This window comes from Lissotriton vulgaris, chromosome 7 (assembly GCF_964263255.1).
Source record: "Lissotriton vulgaris chromosome 7, aLisVul1.2, whole genome shotgun sequence".
NCBI lineage: Eukaryota > Metazoa > Chordata > Amphibia > Caudata > Salamandridae > Lissotriton > Lissotriton vulgaris.
Window position 1 is genome coordinate 225,265,215 of NC_141695.1, and position 17,226 is coordinate 225,282,440.

Below are 17,226 nucleotides of genomic sequence, written 5' to 3' on the forward strand. Positions count from 1 at the left end.
TTCAGGTGCTCCGACCATGTATTACTGAAGATGACTATGTCATCCAAATACACAGAACTGTATCGGCTATGTGGGGCCAGGACCGTGTTCATAAGCCTCTGAAAGGTGGCAGGCGCCCCGTGGAGGCCGAAGGGGAGTACATTGAATTCGTATAGGCCCTCCTCCGTGGCGAAGGCGGTTTTGTGGCGGTCCCCCTCCCTTAAGGGTACCTGCCAATAACCCTTTGTCAGGTCCAGGGTCGTTATGTATTTGGCCTCCCCTATGCGTTCAATCAATTCGTCCACCCTGGGAATGGGGAACGCATCAAAGGAGGAAACGGCGTTCAATGCCCTGAAGTCCATGCAAAAACGGGTGGACCCGTCAGGTTTGGGCACCATGACTATTGGGGATGACCAATTACTTTTTGAGGGTCTGATGACACCAAGCTTTAGCATACTATCCACTTCCCTTCTCACGTCCGCCCTTTTTGCGGCGGGTACGCGATAGGCCCTTTGCTTTACTATACTGCCTGGGGTAGTGCGTATTTCATGTTCTGCCAGGTGGGTACAGCCAGGGGTATCCGAAAACAAGGGAGAAAAAGGGCGGAGCACGTCCCCCAGTTCTTGTCTCGCTGAGTCCGACAACTCCGGGTTGATTGGTAAGAAAGCCAGGGTAGAGTCTTCCCTACTTTCAGGGAGTGCTAGGTTGGAGGAGCGGGGTATCGGGCCCAACCATTTTTTTAAGAGATTCATGTGAAAGGTTTGTTTACGGGTGGGTGACATTCGTAACTGATATGTGGTGTTGCCATACTTTGCTATTACTTTATATGGCCCTTTCCACTCGCTCCTGAATTTCTGAGTGGAGGAGGGTAGCAAAACCAACGCCCAGTCCCCTAGCGTCATGGCTCTCCATCTTTTCCCTTTATCGTAGAACTGCTTTTGGTGACTCTGGGCTGCCTTCAGATTAGAGTATGCCAAATCCCTCAGTTTCCCCAACCGGGACCTCAACTGCTGAGTGTATTCTAGAAGGGACCGTTGCTCGTTAGCCTCTTCTCTCTCCCAGGTCTCCCTGGTTATTTCCAGCAAGGACCTCGGCTGCCGGCCATATAGCAGTTCGAAGGGAGAGTATCCAAGACTACTCTGGACCTGTGCTCTTACTACATAGAGGGCCAAAGGAAGCATTCTGTCCCACTCCTTATTTTCCGATGACAACAATTTCTTGAGGGTGGATTTTAGGGTTCGGTTGTATCGTTCTACTAAACCATCCGTCTGTGGGTGGTATGCTGAAGTGCGGATGTGTTGTAGGTCTAGTGTTTTGCATACTTCGGTCATCATGCGTGAGACAAAGGGCGTCCCTTGATCCGTTAGGATCTCCCTCGGAAATCCTACCCTGGAAAACAGTTCCACTAACCTTTCTGCCACATTCTTTGTGGTGGGACTGCTTAAGGGAAAGGCCTCTGGGAATCGGGTGGCGTAATCCACCACTACTAATGCATAGGTATGCCCCCTGGATGAACGGGGCAGGGGTCCTATGAGGTCCATACCCACCCGTTCCCAGGGATTGCCAATCACAGGGAGAGGTTGTAAAGGCAGTGCTGGAGGCTTGGTCATGTTTCTTTTCTGGCACACCTCACATTGTTGACAATAGACCTCCGTTTCTTTATAGATGCCTGGCCAGAAAAACAAACGCAAAATGTTATGGGTAGTCTTCTCTGCCCCGCTGTGCCCAGCTGTCAAATGGGTGTGTGCATAGAACAATATCTGTTCTCGGAAAGCACGGGGTACCACCAATTGTCTGGGTTCTCCCTCCTTCCCCTCTCTGTATAACAGGTCATTGTCTATACTAAAGCGGGGGTATCGCTGAGGTGAGTCGGTTGTCAGGGCAACGTGGGCGGCTTCCCACGCATTCAGTAGGGTGGGATCGTTGGCTTGTGCGTACTTGAACCCCCTGTCTATGACCCAAGGCTCGGTAGAGAGGTAGGCCTCAGCAGGGCGTTTGTCTATCTCCCCTTTGAACAAGGCCAGGAATTGAGGATTGTCCACCCCTAAAATCAGTTCTTCTGGCAAGGATCCCACCACTCCAACTCTTACGGTGCAGGGTTCCCTCCCTACAGGGTGAATGGTTATGCGCGCTATAGGATACGTTTTGACGTCCCCATGAACGCATCGAATGTGCACTTTGCCCTCCTGCCCTATCTGACTGGGGTACACTAGTTTCTCCCTTATTACGGATTGTCGACACCCAGAGTCCAGGAGTGCTTTTACATGAGAGTGGTTCACCCGTACCTTGACATAGTAGGACGGACCCATTTCTGCGCTGTACATAACTGCCTTGGGGATATACCCAACCTCCATGGGTTCCTCCGCGGGTTTTCTCCTGGGGCACAACCTTGCTATGTGTCCCCATTCCCCGCACTCGAAGCACTGAGGACCCCTTAAAGGTGGAAGATCAGGGCGGAAGGGCCTTGGTTTCTGAGGTTCTAACACTGTCTTCTTTTTGTCCAACTTGGGTGGAGGGACTGGGGTCTTAGACGACTTCTCCGTCTCCCATGGAAAGGACCGAGGGGCGGCCCTGGTATAGTTCGCTGCCATCTCGATTGCTTGGGCTGCGGTCAGGCCGGGATGTTGCCTCAACCATCTTTGGGTTCCGTAGGGAAGGGCTTCCATGAACTGTTCGAGGACAATACTGGTCATGACCTCCTCTTTGCTCCTGTTGTCCGGTCTCAGCCATTTTTCGGCCGCCATTTTTAAACGTAAATATAAAGTCTTAGGATTCTCCCCTGTTATACCTCTTTCTTTTCGGAACCGAAGCCGGTAGGCCTCTGCGTCCATTCCGAGGTGATCCAGTATCACCCCCTTGATCTCGGCATAGGTGGATGTACCGGTATTGTTGGCGACCTGGTATGCTGTCTGGGCTTCTCCCGTCAGCAGGGGTGCGAGGAAGAAAGGCCATTTATCTTCTGGCCACCCACAGGCTCGGGCAGCGCGTTCAAAATTTACCAAGAAGGCGTCCGGGTCTTCACCTATAACGTACTTCTGGAGGGAGACCCCCGATGGATGGGGCCCAAAGGGTCTCCTGTCCGCCGACAGTGCGGTCCCTGGAGTCTGCACCACTTTCTGGAGGTTGTCCATCTGTTGGGTCATTGTGCTGCGAAATAGGGTTCGGTCGGCATCCGCAGTACTTATTTGCTGGCCAATCGCCCACTCCAGTTTCTGTTGTCCCTCGATGAGGGTTTGGATGACTTGTTCCATGATTGGGTCCTGTTCGGAGGGAGTAGATCCCACTTCTGACACCACTGTGGACTGGGCTGATTGCCCTGAGGCACTAGCAATAGCTGGGGGTGGTTCAGAAACGACTGGGACAGCGTTACGTGGTGTTAAAGAGGGTTTTATTGGGATACCACGATGATTTTTCATCAATGTTCTCCTGGTTCTAAAGGTGAGCCTCTCCTTGGCGAACTGGCTGGGATCCGTCTTGGCGGTTGGTGTTCTTCCGTTTCCTTTTCTGGACACAGCTCGGTCTCCTAGGTCTGGTCAGGGTCCTGAGGTTAGGGCTGGTCTTGGCTCCGGTCCCCCATGTAAGAAAAGACCAACAGAGAGGGAGCCGTTAGTTCAGCCGTCCGCTGGGGTAATATTGCACCGAAGGGACCGGGTGATATGTGAGGGTATAATTGTCACCAGTGAGCTTGTCACTCAATCCTAGGTCGGTGCAGGGGGTGCGAGGGAAGGGACAAGACAGTGAGGGATATACGCGGGGTAAAAGTGAAACAAAAGGGAGGGTTCACGCAGGACACAAACAGGGGCTATGTACACTATCACATAAACTTGCTTTCCGCCCAAGCCGCCATACGCTGCCGTACCTGGGAAAGCCACGCTCCTCCCCCGGGAGAGTGGCACGGCGGCTCGCAGGGTCGTTGGCCTCCTGGCACTCCCGCGGTCTCTCCTCCTCTTGCTTCTAGGAATTCCACCGTATTTCTCCTGTTCTCCGCGCTCACCGGTTCCTCGCCTCCGTCTCCGCTCCTCGCCGTCTCGCTTGGGGTGATGTCACACGCCAGGTAAAACACTTCCTCCTCCTTATCCAATCCTGGGCTAGTGACGTGCGTCGAAGGCCTGTCCTCCTCCTCCGAGTACGCCCACTTAAAGGAGCCATGTTCCTCCTCGTCAGGTTCGTCCTGGTCCGACCCCCATGTCTCAGTCTGCAACGAATCAGGGTGGACTAGGTCATTCCTGGGTGCCCACCATTCGTCACCCCTACGCAGCCTACCCACCCCGTTACAACCCCCCTCCCACCCCTCACTGTACATCACATCCGCCGTCGCGGATGTCCTGGCCCCGGGAAATTCCTAGGAGGGGCATCGAGCCGCCTCCTCCCCTGGGAGGGGCCTATGACCGCCTTCCCTTCGGCGACCCCATACTTAATGGGTGCCGCCTCCCCGTGTGAGGGGCCAATGGCCGCCTCCCCCCGGGCGCTCCCATCCATAATGGGTGGCGCCCCTCCTCTAGGGACCTTGAAATTACTGCTCACCGATCATGACCTTACCGCCCGACCAAAAATAAATACGACGTTTTATGAACCTAGTGAAGAAAGCAAATAACTTAACATTCTAACATTTATTCAACACATTGCTCAATTTAGACTATGATACTCCGCTGTACTGTGGGAGAAAATTGTTATGAAGCAAATCATTTTTATTACAATAAAACAGCAACATCTTTAATAACCACTACAATCCAAAAAAGGATACTATCAAAGCAAATCAATTTTATTGCACTACTAACATTGCCATAAGGGGCTGGTGGGTGGGTAAAAATTGCTCCTTGTTCCGTCGAGGGCTCACGTGCAACGAGAGGGTGCAGCTTCCAAGCACCGGAACAAGAGGATGCTTTTTCGTATTGTTGCTCCTTTTAATCCTCTTCGGGAGGGCGTGTACCCTCCTCTGGTACGCCTATGGGGCGTGGCAAACGGTGTAGGTGTCTGGGACAACCCTCCTTGGGCGGGAAAAAGGCGCGCCCCGACTACGCCGCTTTGGGCATACCAGCCGAGACACGCCCCCCGCCCAAAATGGTTTCCCGGGGGGATCCGGGCCCCCTACCATACGTTCAGGGGGACCGAGTGGTCGCCCCTTTCCATATGGCCGGGATGCCTGTAACCCCCTCCCAACACAATCCCCAAGGATGGGAAGACGGACGCAGTTCTGAACTTTTGGAAGGCGGGAGGGAGTTACCCTCCCGGCCGTATTTATTAAAATATGAAACAAAATTAAAACATTAAAATAAACGTTTCATATCATGTACAATTTTCATTTATGACATTCCGATGTAGACACGTTTATTGGCTAACCTTAACAAATCTCTAATACAAAGGTTCTCCTAGCCGAGTCTAAACATCCTGCAAATGCATACTTTCTAAATAAAATTGTACATCCTAACATTACGGGCCAACGGCAAGGTCTTAACCGGTGTCAGAACCCTACTACCAGAACTCCCCCCTCACGGTGTGAGTGGCGGGCGCACAGAGGACTGTACCTCTGTGCCAACTTCCAATTTCCCTTGTCTTAGCGGGGGCCCTTTTACTTAACTCGACGCCATCTTAGTGGTCGTCCGAGGACTCGTGTGAGGTGTCTAGAAGGTAGCGTGGACCCCCTCCCACCCCACACTGTACATCACATCCGCCGTCGCGGATGTCCTGGCCCCGGGAAATTCCTAGGAGGGCACCGAGCCGCCTCCTCCCCTGGGAGGGGCCTATGACCGCCTTCCCTTCGGCGACCCCATACTTAATGGGTGCCGCCTCCCCGTGTGAGGGGCCAATGGCCGCCTCCCCCCGGGCGCTCCCATCCATAATGGGTGGCGCCCCTCCTCTAGGGACCTTGAAATTACTGCTCACCGATCATGACCTTACCGCCACAGGCCGGATAGTTGACCGGCTATCCGGACCCCCCACACTCCTACGAAAGGTCATGTTTACACAAACCCCTTAACCAGGCTACGAAGTCTCCTATGAGTAAGACATTCCCCTCCCGGGACAAATGAACCCCATCTTCGAGATACATGTGATCCCCCCGAATACATCCATGCGGAATACTGTGCAACTGTGCTGAACGAAACAATCTACCAAGCTTGTTATTGACTTTCTTTACTGAATGATTCAAAGCTGACACAGAGAGGGCCCCCCGCCACACCTTCCTTGGAATCATGTGTAACCATGCTATCGTGCACCCCGGAATCCTCTTTGCCAACCAGCTAACAGTGGATAGAACCCGCTCGAGGAGTACTCGCCGCCCGAGCGCCACCAAATCATTGCCTCCCAGATGTACTATGATTATAGACGGCGGTGACCTTGTCCGCCCTAACAGTCCCTCGACAAAACATTGAAACTGGTCAATACAGAGCCCGCCCCTTCCGTGGAAGGTCACCCTGTACCCGTATTCCCCAGCTGCGTGAATCATGTCACCTGCTTTGAATACGTCCGCGGCACGCCTCACGTATGAGTGGCCCACGACCCACACCACTCTTCCCACAGCCGGTGGTCTTTGACCGCTGGTCCCCAGGCGTCGGGTCAACTGCACAGTCCGCCCCGCCTCGTAAGCTTGCGACACTGTAAACCAAACAAAAGACAAGAAGCGTGAGTGCATGACATTAGCTTCACAACATGTGCAATCGCACATACCTTTTATAACAGTTCGAGGACCATCGTCCCAAATGCTTCACCATTTCCACACTCTGACCCCTGGCTGTAGCCTCTGTAGCAGCCCCTATCCTGAAGGAATGGGGCCTAAAATCGCTCAGGTCCAAGCCCGCTGCAGCGATTGCCAAAGTTAACACCCGCTGAAACTGAAACTTTGTCAGTGGGGTGGCGTCGTTGTGTCTCAGCAAGCTTCCCCCCCATGCTACCGCCCTTTGTGCCAGATATTCCTCAACGCACTGCACCGGGCACATGGGGGACCCTCGCATGCGCTGGACAACAATACTGACCCCCATCGCACCCTGGTCGGTTTTAGACCTGGCTATTGTGATTACCATTGAATCACCCTTGATCTGAACGTGTTCCCGACACAGGCCTCCCCCCACACCCTTCTTATTTCTTGCCACCAGCTCGCTCACCCGCATAGCTCCATGGAATGCTAATGCGAAAGCGGCCCGGAATAGCACTGCTTCGGACTGGGAGGAACATGTCGAGGGGAGCACCGACATCAACAGGGACAATCTTTCTAACCCAATCGGGCGCCTCTCATCCACTCTATGACCCTCAAGGCGTTGCCACCCTCGCAGCGCCTTCCTTACCAAAAAGGATGATGTGGGGTCCTTAATGCCATACGCCTGCGCCATGAATGCAATGGCGGCCCGGTGCCTATTGGCCGTTGCTGCTGATCGGCCTGCCTTGTGGAGTGCTATTAAAAACTTCAGTACATACTCCTCCTGCCCCCACTTATCCCCTTCCGCTGGACCCAAAAATGCACAATAGGAACGAAACGCTCCTTCGTACGCCTTCCATGTCCTGGGGGCTAGACTGGCTCCCACGAGGTCCTGTAATCCGGGGCACCGAGTAACCTGAGAGCTTCGGGAAATGGTGCCGCCACTAGATCCGCGGAAGGTAAATAACCCCTGAAGGCCTGCATGTGGAAACGAGAGAGTGCATCAGCCGCCTGGTTCAACACACCCGGCACGTGCCTTGCCCTAAACTGAACGTTCAGTCTCATGCACAGTAGTACAATTTCCTCTAGTAATCTCAAAATCCACTTGCAGCGTGCTGCCTGATTATTTATGCATTCAACCACGGTCATGTTATCGGACCAAAACACCACTGAGCGATCACGGAAATCATCCGGCCATGCCTTCAGGGCCACAAAAATGGGGAACAACTCAAGAAACCCAATGTTACCTGTGAGCCCACTGGTGTGCCACCACGCCGGCCATGTTTGCGCCGACCATCAATTACCAAAGATGGCGCCAAATCCTACGCTCCCTGCCGAGTCGGTCCACAAACCCAGCTCGTCCAAGGATACTGGTGGCTTGCTCCATACCACTCGACCGTTGAAATCCGCCAGAAATGCCAACCATATGCGCATATCCTGGCGAACCTCGGCAGACAGTCTCGTGCGGTGGTGTCCTTCTTTGAGACCGACCATGGCTTGTGCTATAGAGCGGGAGAATGGGCGGGCCATTGGTATCACTCTGAGGGCGAAGTTAAGCTGGCCCACCGCTTGTTGCAACTGGTGGAGAGTTACCTTCTCTCTGCTAATGCACAATTCTAGCGAGGCCCTAAATTTCACTACTTTGTCCCTGGGCAAACGGAAGCATCCCTCCACTGAATCGAGCTCAATTCCAAGAAACTCGAGTGAAGTAGATTGCCCCACCGTTTTCCCCGGTGCCAATGGCACGCTGAATCGTTTCATGAGATTGCAAAATTCCAGTAAAGCCTGCGCACATTCCATGTCACCGGCTGGCCCCAAGAACAAAAAATCATCTAGGTAGTGCATAACCTGTGTATAGCCCGTAACTCTGGTGAACGCCCATTGCAGAAAACAGCTGAATTTCTCAAAATAAGCACAAGAGATGGAGCAACCCATTGGCATACATCTATCCATGTAATAGCGTCCCTGAAACACAAAACCTAACAGACGCTGATCCTGAGGGTGTACCGGGAGCAACCGGAATGCCGATTCAATATCCGATTTAGCCATCAGCGTTCCGGGCCCCAGGCGATTCAACATGGCGACGGCCTCATCAAAGGATGTGTACCACACCGCACAGACTCCTGGATCAATCGCATCGTTTACCGAAAGACCCCTAGGAGCCGACAAGTTATGAATTAACCTAAACTCACCTGGGTCCTTCTTGGGGACTACTCCCAACGGTGAACAAATGAAATTAGGAACTGGCGGGTGCCTATATGGGCCGGCGAACCGGCCCCGGGCAACTTCCTTCGCAATCTTGCTTTCTACCACCACCGGGTGCTGCTGAACGGACAGTTGATTTTTACACAGGGAGTCCCCCCGAAAATCCCTCGCCGGGATGTGGAAACCATACGAGAAGCCGTCCCGTAACACCCCAGCGGAGACATGATCAGGGTATTCGTTTAGCCAGGGGATCATTGCCATGATATCTACGGGGGTAGGTAGTGGTACCCCGCGGCCAATATTAGACCTGTTTGGCACCTCCTCTACCCCCGGTATCCCAATTCTTGCCTCTGCACGAACTCTCTGGGTGTGAAGAATGTCCGCATCCTGCACACTCATGCCTGAACTTACATGTGCCTTGTGGCCTCGTGCACTTGCCTCTGTTAAAATTCCAGCAAACCCCTTTCCTACCCCCATTCCCACCACTCCGGGGTTGGTGATCACTAGCGGGGCATGCTCGAAAGGGCGCCGCCGATTGATGGCGGGAAGGCGCCGACCCATACTCGCCAAGCGAGGACGATTTCGTCGTGCCTGGCAGGAGCTGCTTCTGCCAAGAGACGGAGTCGAGACAGTCCCACGTCAGAGACGAATCGTGCTCCTTGGCCTTACGAAACTTACTATCATAACCCCTCCATTGATCGCCCTCATATGTTTCATAGAAATCCACTATGCGTGTCTGATAACAGGCTAATTCAGTCAAAATCTCTGGCTTACGTTCCCCGATGAGAGCAGTAAACATCCCAAAGGCCTTGGCCCAATTAGAGATCGTCTCATCCACCCTGAAGCCCGCCATTTTTGCGCACCACACACTCGGATGCAACAAATCCTTCTGAGCCTTAACATACTCAATCTCGTGATGGTCAGTCAGAAGTGAAAACATATTCACATATTTATCAGTCCAAATCATTTCCTTCGTGGCCAGTGGAATATGCTGAACTACTTTCTCCCTCCTTGAGGGTAAAGACCCCCCATTTGCCATTGGCAATGGCTGCTTACCAGACTCCATAGCTGGTCCCGCTGATTTTCCACCACCAGCCGCTGGTTCTTCCGAGGGAATCTGTGAGGGGACAAGAGGGAGATTCGCCTTCGCAGCATCTCGCGATTGCCGCAACTGCTTCATTAGCAACCTAGCCTCTTTGGCCGTGTCTCCGGGTGCCGCTGCACCCTCGGTACTCTTACCAAGCCATGCGACCAACTGGGCGGCCAACTCTGGAGGCATTTCCTCCTCGCTGGTGGGCGTAACTACAACCGGAATCGGTTGGCCTGCATGCGGGGTCGGTACCGGGGCCTCGACTGGACTAACTGGGATTGTCGGGGGTGACTCGGGAACTGGGGCCTCCCCCCCTGCCGCCCTATTCCTGGCCCTTTTACCTCTCCCTGCGGGGACTACTCCCGGCAATGCTGGTCCGATGACCTTCTTCGGTCTGCCCGTATTGTTCATTGCCGCCATCTGCTTTTTCATGCTCGCCATATCTTTCATCAGCATGCGGAGCATCTGCTCCGTCCCTGCCTTCTTTCCGGCCCTCTTGCCAGGCATCGTTGTCGGATATTCGACCCTTGCTGTTTAGCTGCTCAACGAGGTCCTGGATCCGGAGGCCCGAAGTCGCTGGAAGAGAAGGCTCCTGGAAGAGAAACACAAAAATTACAAGTTCTCAAAAATTGCTCCTTGTTCCGTCGAGGGCTCACGTGCAACGAGAGGGTGCAGCTTCCAAGCACCGGAACAAGAGGATGCTTCTTCGGATTGTTGCTCCTTTTATTCCTCTTCGGGAGGGCGTGTACCCTCCTCTGGTACGCCTACGGGGCGTGGCCAACGGTGTAGGTGTCTGGGACAACCCTCCTTGGGCGGGAAAAAGGCGCGCCCCGGCTACGCCGCTTCGGGCATACCAGCCGAGACACGCCCCCCCGCCCAAAATGGTTTCCCGGGGGGATCTGGGCCCCCTACCATACGTTCGGGGGGACCGAGTGGTCGCCCCTTTCCATTCATAGCACTCACGAACAAATACATGTACATTTATACATATACACATGCATGCATACACCAAACATTAAAAAAGTATTGGGTAAGTCTGTTGATATTGAGGGCAGGAGGGAAGCCTCAGTTTTTCCTGGAGGAATAGGACTTCGGCTACTGGCTGACCTTGTGGGTATGTCAAGGTAGTGGTATGGGGTTAGTGAGACAGAAGACCCCAACCCCACTATATGATGGGTCATCACTTATGGACATTCAGCTATCTGTGACATTTCTGCTAGTCATGAGGGGGAAGTCCACCAATCTCTATGCCGAGCTAAGGTGGTCACACCCGTAGGGCTGTGAAAATTTGCAGCATGTCTGAAAAAACTGAAGGATTCTGATATGACTGTGAGGTATCTGAAAACTTGAAAACGTACCAACAGCAAACCCACATGAATTCTTAGAAGTGCACGTTTACTATGGAAATCAATAGACTGCTCATGAAGTGATAGTCAGACAGGAGGGATGAAGAAAAGTGGCCTTAAAAACCCTCTCCCTTCTGGAAGTTTGTTAAAGTTCCTTAGAATGCTAGAGGTTTAGACATAAGCACATTGTTTTAAAATAGTCTGTTTCATTGCAGGATGTGAAGGACAAAAAAGAAGATAGGGAGTCCATTACTATAGACCCCTAAGGCCTTCAGAAACTAAGGGCTTTTATAAATTCAGGATTGTAATGCACGCACATCTTGTTACTGAATAACCAATTGGTAGATCCTACCCTCGAGAAAATGTGGAAATAATAAGTGGAGTGAGAATGGTAGTGGGAAACCCAGGGGATAGCCTATCGAGGTCAATATTGGAAAATTTGATCGAAGTCCATAATATCTATTGGTAGAAATTTCTTTGGCATCTTTCATTTATGGTCATGTGGATTAAGCCTCAACATTTTTTCCATCTGGAAGTAGCATGAAGACTAAGCATTCCATATTGGGGATGTGAGGCCAGGTCTCAATGGGTAGAAGTTCCTATTTGTTTTATTTTTCTCGGGACTGCATGGCTGCCTGAGGCAGCTCCATGGTTTTCAAGTTACTAGGACGACCATCACCATCAATAAATCAGTGGGGCTTATTTAGAGTTTGTTGGAAGAGACACTCAATCACAAATGGGGTGTCTGTCTGGTCACCATATTGCAAATGTACTATAGACTATGGCACTTGTATTATGGTGGAGGAGTCATCCACCACATTTGTCTGGGTTATCCTGTCCATGGAACGCTAAAAAGGTCCCATAGTTTGTTAGATAGTGTCTACATATGGAGACTTGTGTCACATATGGTATTTAAAGTACATTTTATGGCAACTCTGATTGTACAACCTGCAATATGCATATTTGAATGTGGTTTGCTCCAGAGATATATCTAAGCATTCTTTCACAAAAACTTTGTTCATATGTTTACATGTTTTGAAAGTGTACTATCTTGACACAGTTAAGTAGCTGACATGCACCTTTCCTCCTTCCTGAATGTCTGTAGCTGTCCAGTGCCCCATGAACAGTCAGTTTGTACCGTGCGGCCCTGCATGCCCTGCCACCTGCAATGATGCTGCCCTTCCTGCTACGTGTTCAGAGCCTTGCGTGGAATCCTGCCAGTGTAATCCAGGCTTTGTGCTGAAGGAGGGCAAGTGCATTGCCAAGAGCACCTGCGGCTGTGTCTTTGAAGGGCGCCAATATTCCCCAGGTCAGAAGTTCTGGGGCAATGATAAGTGTACGAAACAGTGTGTATGCAATCCAGCGACCAACATAGTGGAATGCAAAGACACAAATTGCAAATCAACCGAAAAATGTGATGTGGTCAAAGGCATCCGAGACTGCTATCCCTTAAGCTATGGCACCTGCACAGCCTCTGGTGATCCACACTTTGTTACCTTTGATGGTGTGAGATACAATTTTATGGGTACTTGTGTCTACCAGCTTGCAGGACTGTGTAAGAAGAGCGATGATTTGGTGGATTTTTTGGTTTATATCAAGAATGATAACCGAGGAAGCAAAGTTGTATCATACGTATCCCTTGTACAAGTTATTGTTTATAACTTTGATATCATCATCAGCAAAGAATATCCAAACAAGGTCACGGTATGTATATACAAACTTATGAGTCTTTTCGTAATAGAGTTTTGAAAAAAATCACTTTATCATTTATCATTAAGCATGCTATAATTACATTTCCATTTCGATTAAACTGTGGAGGTATTCCTTTCTATTTCATTATACAGAAATAATGGACTCAAATGAGGGAAGACCTCTAAGCACTTTTTCCGGGGGTATTTATACTCACTTTATAAGTTGTCTTATAATTTGATATTTAATAAAAATGTGAACAGAAAAATGTGCAAGTATGAAAGACTAATATATCATGTGACTCGCCCATAACTGACATTTTCGAAAGACAGTAGTCGGATTCATAAAATAGTTTTGCCAACTGGGATATCTCGGATGGTAAGTGTTATATTCTGATTTGTCTAACTGCATAATCACAAATTTCACTTACGAAATATCTGCTAGTGCAATGACATGTTCTGCTTCAATGCAGGACAGGATTGTGAAAGGAATGTAACAGAGAATGGTTCTTCGATGTGTAGTGAAAAGTCACCAAAGTATACCTTTCAGGGTACAAGTATTCTGCATATTCTAGAATCATATACTTTTCCGCACCTGTAACAGGGATGAGAAACGGATGGGACCTCCACCATGTTGCATGAGGTTATAGGGAGAGGTGGGTCTCCATATGGAGGGAATAAAATCCTACATATTTTACAAATGAAAATGTAGATTTTCCCCTAATGGACATTGTGGACAAGTAAATGTTGCATAGCAAGAGAAATTTTGGAAATCTATGCTGAGTCCAAAAAAACATTTAAATCCATCCAAAATAGGAGCGTAACCATCCTGGAGAAGAAATTGGACTTTCGTCGATACATTTTTCCTTCTATCTGATAAGATAGAAGGAAAGCAAAGTGAGAGCTAGCATTCTTTATAGTAATTTTTCAACAAGAAGACATACACCCAAACAATTATCACTGCAATAGAACCAATAACCTCCTAAGCCAAGATTCCTTCCTAAATATCAAATGCCATGGTGGCTGCTGTCCTACTAAGCTCCAGTGGTTACCCTAGACCTTTGATCTTCCACAAATTGTCTCAGATAAACTCAAATATGTATATTCTGCAAACAGAGAATACTCAGCGAGGAATCAAAATAGAAATGATTAGAAGAATGCACTACTTGTTGTGCAGAAGCAAACCACTGAAGCATGGCAAGCTAGTATAATGCAAAGTTTGCCTAGTAAAATATAAAATAATTATTGACTATCATACTAGTGTATGCAATATAAATGATATTAAAAGCATGGTTTAGGAAGTGTATGACTGAATCACTGACATAATATGTTGAACTTATAATGACAACATAAAAATATTTGTCAAACATATTGTTTGTATAAATATTCACCAAAAATAGGCAAGAATATATTTTTTTAGTGAATATAAACTGCAATGCAATACGGAAATGTATTTACTGTAGTTTATTATTTAAAAGTATTATATTAGTTATTTAATCCATGTTCTTTATGCCTTGCTCACGGTCATAAATAAACAGACTTTCATTTCCATTTTAAATGCTTCTTATCATTAACATAGAAGAAGGACTTCACCCTTACAAAGTGATTACCGCCGTGGGCAATGTGGCGGTCATTTTAACATTGTTGTTCATCAATGGTTTAGGTAATAAGCTTCGTATTATCACTATTATACAGTTCATATAGCCAATATTTTTCCCTAAAAACCATACACAAACATAATATAAACCAGTCCCCTATGAATTATCTATTTCAATTAATTATTCCTGCAAATGAATTCTATGGCGGCCATTTTGACACAGTGGTAAATTTCATCCGGTGTATAAATGCACAGGACATGTAAGTTTCAATCCTGCCCCAGTGGGCAATTATGATCATTAAGTTAGTTAGAAATTATCATTTGAAAAACCTTTGAAATTCACTGAAAAAAACATAGGTTTCAGGGACTTTATAGCTAGAAATTAGCATTTAAAAAACCTTTGAAATTCACTGAAAAAACATGGGTTTCAGAGACGTTACAGTTAGAAAATAGCATTTAAGAAAGCATAGAAATTCACTGACTGAAAAAAATAGGTATCAGAGACATTATAGTTAGTTGGACATTTCACTCATACAAAACCTGAGAAATTCTGCCGTCATAGTTAGTTGAGCTAATTATAACTCGCACCCCCACAATGCACTGCTGGTGACGTCACATATTACATCATTCATGACATGTCCATTGACATCACTGATGAAATCTCAAATGACATCACTGATGATATCATCCAAGTGATATTCTATGCACCTCCTTGCACCCTAATATAACCTTTGATACACCCACTCTAAAATACAGACTACCATTTTCTAAACCATAGACACACCAATTCCAGTTAGTACATACCCACTCACTGATTCCTAGGTCTACACGCGTCCACTCATTCACCCATACTGTCACTCATACAAGCAGTCACTTATCAATACAGTACTATCATTTGCACTCATACACCTATACAGACACGCACACATCGTCACCCATAGTTACTCACACATCCAGTCTTGCAAAGAATCAATCACACTCCCATTTACTCACCTATACAGTTATAAACACACCACCTCACTTATTCATACAGAAACTAACACATACTTACTCTCTTATACAATCACTGCTACAAGCACACACTCATCCATACAGCCACTCTCACAATCACTCACTCTCACATATGTTGATTTATTTACCACAACACTCACATATGCTGCATTTCACATGTATAGTTACTTACAGCTGTACCACTGAGACAATCATTCACTTACCAACACAACCATACACAGATGCACTCTTGAACCCATATACCCACTGAATAACCCACTATGCACAGAGTCTCATTCCCCCACCCACCCACACAGATACTAAGGCACCCATACATATACTCAGACAACCAATCAATAACCCATATAGACACACATGTAGTAACTCACCAAATCATGCAGCCGCTTACACACCAACTAACAGACTTATACAGACATTCACACAGTTTAGTAACTAACCCATGCATTCAGTAAAACTTGTTTAATCACTCACTTATACAGTCAGTCACACACCTAATAAATCATCAATTCAGACAGCCATACACCCACTCAGTCTTCAATACACCTTGGCCTATATATATATATATATATATATATATATGTAGGTAATATATATATATATATATATATTTTTTTTTTCACACAACATAATGACATGCTATTACAGATGGTATCCTATTGTCTTAACAATAACATCTTTGTCTTTGATGGACAACTGTACCTACAAAAACAGGGTACAGCTATGCGCACGTGCTTTGCCCCCAGCTATGCGAACCTTTTCATCGGCTGGTGGGAGAAGCACGTGGCCTGGGGGGATGCTAATGACCAGTGGCTAGATAGGATCGTGCTTTGGACACGATATATTGACGACCTGTTCATTATATGGAGAGGCGATCAATCCTCTGCTGAGGAATATATCGCATCCCTAAATAATAATGAATTAAATCTCAAATTCACAGGAAACATCAGCAACAATACTGTCAACTATCTGGACCTTCAGGTCTATATCGAAGATAATGTCTTGGCCACCTGTCTTTTGAGGAAACCTACTGCGGGCAATGCAGTTTTGCACGCAGACAGTCACCATCCGACTAGCCTTATCAAAAGCATACCGTATGGTGAGCTCTTACGCCTTAAGCGCAATTGCTCCACTGATAAGAGCTATGTCAGTGCAAAGAAATATGCATTGCAACGCTTTTCTGATAGGGGCTACAAGAAAGGACATCTGAAAATTGCTGAGTCAAAAGTACAGCAAATTGATAGGAAAACTCTATTATCCTCTAAAAATAATAACAAAGTTGCACCAACTAAAGCTGAGGATCAGACTGTACGAATAATCACTACATATAATGAGAAATCGGCTCAAATTGTTCAGATTTTCAAAAAGAACTGGCACATTCTTCAAACTGATAATATTCTCAAAATGCACATTCCAGAACGCTCCTCCATAACATACAAAAGATGTCCATCTATTGGAGACAATCTTATACACAGCCATTTTACTAAATCAACAGCCACAAAAAACAAATTGGGAATAAATGGCTTTTTTCCTTGCAAAAAATGCAAGGCTTGTAAATTTAGTAAAGAAATGACAAGTTTCGCAGATGGTCCAAGGGACTCTAGGCCATTCAGAACCATCAATAAGTTTTACAATTGTAATTCGGAATACACCGTATATTGGCTCATTTGTCCCTGTGATAA

General features: G+C 48.0%; 1 protein-coding gene across 1 annotated transcript in view; it reads left to right on the top strand.

The window, feature by feature from the left end:
- The window catches only part of LOC147701262 (IgGFc-binding protein-like), a 402,161-nt gene that overhangs the window by 148,677 nt on the left and 236,258 nt on the right, over positions 1-17,226 (top strand). Inside the window, exon 5 of the mRNA XM_086929328.1 lies at positions 12,357-12,955. Coding sequence (XP_086785454.1) covers positions 12,357-12,955 — 599 coding nt within the window. The remainder of the gene's footprint in view (positions 1-12,356; positions 12,956-17,226) is intronic.